This window comes from Lottia gigantea (assembly GCF_000327385.1).
Source record: "Lottia gigantea unplaced genomic scaffold LOTGIsca_193, whole genome shotgun sequence".
Lineage (NCBI taxonomy): Eukaryota > Metazoa > Mollusca > Gastropoda > Lottiidae > Lottia > Lottia gigantea.
Genome location: NW_008708372.1, coordinates 48,182 through 55,111, shown reverse-complemented (window position 1 = coordinate 55,111; position 6,930 = coordinate 48,182). Strand labels below are relative to the sequence as shown.

At 33.8% G+C, this 6,930-nt stretch overlaps 4 protein-coding genes across 4 annotated transcripts; 3 read left to right on the top strand and 1 right to left on the bottom strand.

The window, feature by feature from the left end:
- Positions 1–587: 587 nt before the first annotated feature.
- LOTGIDRAFT_174354 (hypothetical protein) lies at positions 588–1,412 on the top strand (the record flags this gene model as incomplete). Its single annotated transcript, XM_009052960.1, has 1 exon — positions 588–1,412. One exon carries the CDS (start codon positions 588–590, stop codon positions 1,410–1,412), a length of 825 nt encoding a protein of 274 aa, XP_009051208.1.
- A 108-nt stretch (positions 1,413–1,520) lies between these two features.
- On the top strand, positions 1,521–2,240 carry LOTGIDRAFT_174353 (hypothetical protein; the record flags this gene model as incomplete). The annotated part of the gene is made up of 1 exon (XM_009052959.1): positions 1,521–2,240. One exon carries the CDS (start codon positions 1,521–1,523, stop codon positions 2,238–2,240), a length of 720 nt encoding a protein of 239 aa, XP_009051207.1.
- A 212-nt stretch (positions 2,241–2,452) lies between these two features.
- Positions 2,453–3,674, top strand: LOTGIDRAFT_174352 (hypothetical protein; the record flags this gene model as incomplete). Its single annotated transcript, XM_009052958.1, has 2 exons — positions 2,453–3,307; positions 3,390–3,674. The coding sequence occupies 2 exons, from the start codon at positions 2,453–2,455 to the stop codon at positions 3,672–3,674; spliced, it is 1,140 nt and encodes a 379-aa protein (XP_009051206.1).
- A 2,502-nt stretch (positions 3,675–6,176) lies between these two features.
- Positions 6,177–6,530, bottom strand: LOTGIDRAFT_174351 (hypothetical protein; the record flags this gene model as incomplete). The annotated part of the gene is made up of 1 exon (XM_009052957.1): positions 6,177–6,530. One exon carries the CDS (start codon positions 6,528–6,530, stop codon positions 6,177–6,179), a length of 354 nt encoding a protein of 117 aa, XP_009051205.1.
- Between the last annotated feature and the right edge of the window lie 400 nt (positions 6,531–6,930).

The window sequence follows — 6,930 nt, the reverse complement described above, 5'->3', positions numbered from 1 at the left end:
TAATGTTGTTACTTTTATACCCGCGAATATAATAATGCTAGGCCAAACAAGTACGTTCTATACGATATTCCGTAGTTCCATTTATCGGAAATTCACTTAATTTAACGACTTAAAAAATGGAACTCGAAAGCAGACAACAATACCTGATAGACAAACAAGAAGAGTTGAAAATAAAGTTGAGACAGTACAATACATGCAGGAAAACATGGAGTAGAATCGATTCTTTTTTCAAAACAGCGAGCACAGTTCTAACGGTAGGAGTAACGGTGGCAACGGCCGTGACTGGTGGATTAATGCTTCCGGTCATCGTCCCAACCGTATTGGCTGCATTAACAGCCGTTCAAACGACCTCTTGCGGTCTCATCACTTTAGGTTTCACGAGCAAAAAGAAAGCTCATTATAAAAAGAAAACGGATATCTTTAATATGTATCTTAATCAATTGTACATCCTTTTCGAAAGATCGAGAGAAGACAAGAACATAACAGTTGAAGAATTAAAAGAATTCAATGAAATTTTGGACAAATTCCATACAGAAATATCAGCGGTCAAAATAAAGAAATAATCAAAAATATATACTTAAAAAAATATGAATAAAATCGAACACGATGAAACATTGATAGAAAACGCCCTATTTTCCGATGTTATCAAGGCTATCTCTGATAAATTTAAAACATTCAAAGGACAAATTAAAATAGATGGAGAGATAGTCGAGGAAGGGAATCACAGACAATACATGTCACTTCTCGGTTTCAATGCCAAAACCTTTCACAATATCTTTTCAAATATGGACAAAAAATCCGATGCTTCCGATTGGTATTTTACAGGAAAAATAATTTTAATGAAAGACAATTTCCAAGAAATCAAAAGGTCGAGAGTTGGTAGAGGAGGAACTGATCTACTTAAAAAGATAAATGAATACGAAGGCGAAAATTGTTACATACCTGCAGATGGTCACTGTTTTATCAAATGCGTCAATCGTGTTTTGAACAAAGATTTAACGTGTAAATTTCAAGAATACATCAACGGGTTTTCAAAAGCAAATAGAAAAGGAGTGATGACTTGTGCTAGAATGAAGGAATTCAACAAGAAATTTAACACTTCGTTTCAAATTTATAATCCCAAAAACAGACATTTTCATCCCAGAGACGTTCACGATGAATTAGATTGGGTTTTTTACTTACACAACTCGCATTTCTGTCTGATTAGAAGAAGGCAAAAAAGTTTGGGAATTCAAGAAATAGAAGACAATTACGAACAGGTGTGGAAAACGTGTAGAGACGATAACGCAGTAACACAGGTTTCACCCCTCAAACTAAACGTGCTTTCAAGTATGAGTGATGATGCGTTATTCGCTTGGGATTGCGAAACGTATTCAGAAAAAAACAGTCGAAGAGCAATTCCTTATGCCTGAACTTTAATTAATTTAGAAAAACTAAGAAAAAAGTTAGAAACGATAAAAAATATCTTTCCAAATATAAATCCTACTGATAATGTTCCAGAAGAATTTTATGATAAACTAATGAATGTAGTAGAACTATTTGTAGGTACAGATTGTATAGATCAAATGTTGAAATATTTAGGTCAATATGATAGAAAGAGATTGATATTAATTTCTCATAACGGCAGTGGTTTCGACAACTGGATCGTGCTTAAAAATACAAAAAAACTAACGCATTGCCCTTTAAAAACACCCAGAGGAATTCTATCTTTTCCTTTATCTAATCCATACACAGATGAAGATTTACAGAAAAAATGGAAAAGACAGAAAGAAATAAGGGGTAATTATTTACAACATATTAATTTCACGTGTTCCTATCAACACGAATCCTCTGGTTTGGCTGCATGGGGAAATTCTTCCAATCTCCCCGCGAATTTGAGAAAGATTGCCGACGTAGATATCGCTAAATACACGCAAGACAACTGGGAGGAATTGAGACACGAATGGGAACCTTACGCCAAGAGAGACACTCTCTGTTTGGGAGCTTGTTTGATAAAATACAACCAAGTCACGAAAGAAGTTGTAAACCAGAATATGTCCAATAATCTAACGGCTCCATCTTTATCTTTAAAGGGTTGGTATTATTTATATCATTACGATAAAGAAATGGTGGAAGAAGAATGGTATGAAACTACTAGAATGGTTGCGAAACATACCGAAAAAGGAAATATAGAAAAAGTTTATTCGCACACTAATCCTTTTATAAGAAATTTTATCAGACGATCTATTAAAGGAGGATGAGTTTCGGCAAATCATTTGAAACGAATAAAATGGATGAAATTTGTAACGTATTAAAGGAATATATTTCACAAACCGAAAGTAATAACATAATTGATTTATTCAAAGAATACAGCGCAAGCACAAAAGACAAAACGGAGGTTCATTCGAGACTTAAAAAAATAGAATGTACTAAACTAATGGCATTTGATACTAACGGTTTATACGCTTCCGCCATGTCGGATTTAGACAGTGAATATCCGAGAGCGGAAAGTGGAAGACCGTTTCTACCAGAAGAAGAAAAAGAATTTGTAAAACTCTTCAATAAACAAAAATTCAGACCTAGAACAGCTATTTTAACAGTGTGGTTTGACTATCCCAAAAACATGTTCTTCCAACCGATACCAGCTAAAGATAAAATCACTTTCACGAATAAAGGAGGTAAAAAGGAAACTGGTACTAAAATCAGGTTCAGAAATGGTTTCTGTCACGACGTTTTAACATCGGTCGATATTCAAGAAATAGTGAAAGCCGGTGGACGAATTATTAGAATATTAGATGGTATAGTTTACGAAGAAAATTTTAAAACTCCACCCTATAGAGATTATATTTTAATTTTGAGAGATCTAAGAAATAAATATAAACGAGAAGGTAATATCGTGGGTAGTAATTGCATGAAATTATTGGGTAATTCCTTGTATGGTAAATCAATTCAGAAAGACATATTCACAACTAGACATTTATGGAATGAAGCAACTTTACAGGCCAACTTTGATTCACGTGTTAAAACCTATGAGAAAATTAATGATACTCAATATATTGTTGAAACAGAAATAGAAGAAAAAGAGATTACTACCGAAGATAGTAAATCTACACGACTAACACCTAGTCATTTAGGATCATTCGTTTTATCTCACAGTAAAAAAATAATGAACAATTTCATTCACGTCATAAATAGATTTTATAAACCCGAAATATACTATACCGACACAGATAGTTTGTACATTTCATCCAACAATTGGAAAAAACTAAACAGAGCTGGTTTGGTCTCCGAAAAAGACTATTGCAAAGGTAAAAACGATTACGGTGACGTATTTGGTTTATATTTAGCACCAAAAGTCAAATACAACATACAAAGAAAAGAAAACATTTAAAGGTTATTCTAATGATAAGATAAGTGTAGAAGATTACGTTCAGTTAGCAAGCGGACATGATGTGTCGAACGAATTTAATAAACCATGGGAAAAAAGTTTCACCAATGGAGTAGTTATTCCAAATGATAAACAAACTAAAGTTTTTAGAAGTTATTTGAATAATGTTAAAAGAAAACCACCAAACAGTGAAGGAATTATGTATCCTTACAACGACAAAGATGAGTATAGTTTTGATGAAAACTATGAATTTGATAATTTCGATTATCTTACTATTCAAGAAGAGAATGAAGATTGTTTTAAATGAAGTTGAATGACAATTTCTTCGTTGCCAAAGTCTATGAACCTGTTTTTACCGTCTTTGATTTCCAGATTTATATCTTTGATCATGAAAGAATTGACTGGTAAATAGGTCGTTTGAAACGGTTTCTCTATAATTCTGTATCCGATCGGCACAGTAAAAGTCGGTATGCTGTATATGATTTGGCGTTTGTGCTTGTTGAAAAATCCACCGTTGATCAAATTACAGTGAATGTTGATCACGTCGATGTCGTTCTCGATGTTGGCCTTGTGCGGCGCCAATGTCGATTGCGCGTATATTCGTTTATCGAACCCTAGTAACGCATTCAACGAATTTTCTACGTTGAAATCGACTTGACTGTTATTTCTCAAGATCAGTTTCATTTTGTTCAGATTCAAATTACCTTCGAATTCGATATTGTTTTTACCGTTCACGCTTCCTGCGTATTCGGATAGGTATTCGTTGATGGCTACGTATTCGTAGCTTCCCGGTAGTAAGCTTATGGTTTCGAACGTAACTCCGTTTTCCGTCGATATTTTTAGTTGATTGTTTTTTTCGTTGATGTTTCTAATGGAATTGTAAACGGAGAAATACTTTAATCCCAGTTCGTACTGTTTATTGCGATCGATTTCATACTCGTAGTCTAGAGACAATTTGATGTCTGGTTTATTCGAGGTGATAACGAACAATTGTTCTTTATTGGACATTTTTAATGACGTTTATATAGTCTTTTTAGTGATGATTTTTTTCTCCAAAAGCCGTTTTAATATGCCATTGACTTCGTTGTATTGTCTGTCCGATCGATGACCTTCTTTCATGGCCGCTAATATTATTTCTAATCTATTAAGCAATTCTTTATTGTCGTCGGATAAAAACGTTATACCTTGTCCAGATGCCACCATATCATCGAATTCGTCTATTTCTTGTATGATTGGTGGATACTCTTCTGTATAATCATCTACCTCCTCTTCATCTTGCTCAATAACTTTTGTTATATATACTTCTTTCAATCTTCTTGTTTCGGGTCCTGACTTTCTGATCGCATGTAGAAATTTTGAGTATGCTACTAAATCCTTGTAATCGGCAATTTCAACATCCTCGCCATTCATTAAATCTATTAACCCTCTCGTTAATTTGTATATGTAATCTTTTGTATCGATTATAAATTCGGGGGTATTTGTCCTAAATCTTATTCTAAAACCATTGAACAACAAACCCGCTTCATCAATGATTGGTGAAATGCTTTTTGGTAATTCTGGGCTAGGGTTTGAAAAAAGACGTTTTACATCATCTACTGTCCTAATTATAACACCACTATATTCAATCGCTTTGGGGTGATGAGGTGTGGGTTCTATACGAGGCGTGAGTTCTATAGCGAATCTCTTTTTAATATCTTCTTGACTTTTTAATATGGGTTGAAATAGAGTCTGAAGATTTTCCGTTAATCCGAGTTGTTGTAATCTGTTATTTTCAACTTGGGTCTTTATTTTATTCTTAGCTTTGATATATTCTCTATTTCTTTTTAAAAAATTATTCCAATCCGTCATTTTTAAAAAAATAAAATTAACATATATCGATCATAACTCTTTCTCCCGCAGGTTTTCTAGTATTTACAAATACATATCCATGATCATCTGTGTTTCTCCATTGAGCTTTACAAACCTTTTTAAATGTATCTCTATCCATTCCGTGATTTATAGACTGAATGATTTGAGATAAATCTTTATCATTTAATTCAAATAATAAAAAAAACAATTTGCATTTTTTCTAATGAACATAGAATCCATCCCGTAAAAAGATTGGGATTGGTATATGCAGTGACAGTTGTGATGTCTTCCTTTGGTGAAGAATTCTTGTTGAACAGTTTGATTTCTTTGCGCTACGCAGTCGTCAAACAATATTAAGTTCTTTCGATTGCTATCAATATTAGACAAGTCTAGATCATTAACATTTTTCGTAAGAAAAACTTTTATATCCGTTGGATTGAAAGATGGATTCTTTGATTTAATGAAGTTTTCTATGATATCTTTTATTTCCACTTCTTCTTCGTTTTCTTCGTAATATTGAAATATGTCTTGAACATCTTTCTTTGGTAAATATTCTAACGCTTTGAGGAATTGATAATACGATTGCTCTGGTGTTGTTGTGTAGATATACAGAGAATCGAAATCTAAAAGGTTTGGTGTTGTCAACATGTTAAAAGTGAGATGAGTTTTCCCAGAACCTGAACTACCGCAAATACACATGAGCATTGGGTTACTAGGAAATATGTCCGAATGTTTAAATTTCTTGCCCATTTTTATTTATTACATTTTCGTACCAAAAATCACCCCGTTGCCTTTATACTTTGAAAGGAAGATTCCCTCGCCCGAACGTATGTTTTTAAAAAATATGGCGTTGCCCTTGTGTTTGACCTTCACTTCTCCAGTGTCGATTTTATCTATTAATTTGCTTAATCCCTCTTTAACGGTTTTCTTGGTTTCTTCGCCAAATCTTTGTCCGAATTCTTTAACCGTCCCTAATATATCTCCTACTCCCGAACCTCCTCCGTGCTTCGGCGTTTGCAGCGTCTTCAGCTTTCTTATCGTTGACAGCTTTGGCTATCCCAGCAGCTCCACCAGCAGTTGCACCGACTGCAGCTAAACCAGCAAAGATTAAAGGTAAGAAAGGTAAAAATCCACCTTTTTTAGTTAAATTCTCATCAATTCTTTCCAAGTCTATATCGTCTCTGACTTTGCAATGTTTGTATTTATCGATAATCTTTTGGGTTATATGCACTTTTTTACCGCTGTAAGTTATTAGAGTCGGCGATTTCGTTTCCATAGCTTCTATTATTTTCATAACTAAAGTTTCTGGTTTCATTTTTAAAGGGTGTTTTTTTATTCAATTATTATCATTCTTCTATCTGATATTTTAATCAAATGTTTTGCTTCTTCCAGCAATAAACAGTAGCCGGTCACATCTCCTTGTGTTTTATCGATGTGAATATTTATGTTTACCCCTGTTTTGAAAAGATCTTCTTGATGAGCTGACAGATCGAAACAAAAGATTGGATGATTGAGTGAAAAATCTGTGTATTCAAACTGAGGCGTATTTCCAAACAATTCGCACATGTTTTTATAGTTTCTGTACAATTCGTTGTAATCTTTTTTGGACGGATCAATTGTCAAAGGTTGATTGGGATAATTATCGTTGTTCAATCTGACTTGAACTTTGCGAATGATGGGATCTTGAGTATGGTTCAATGCCACTCTGAAAATGT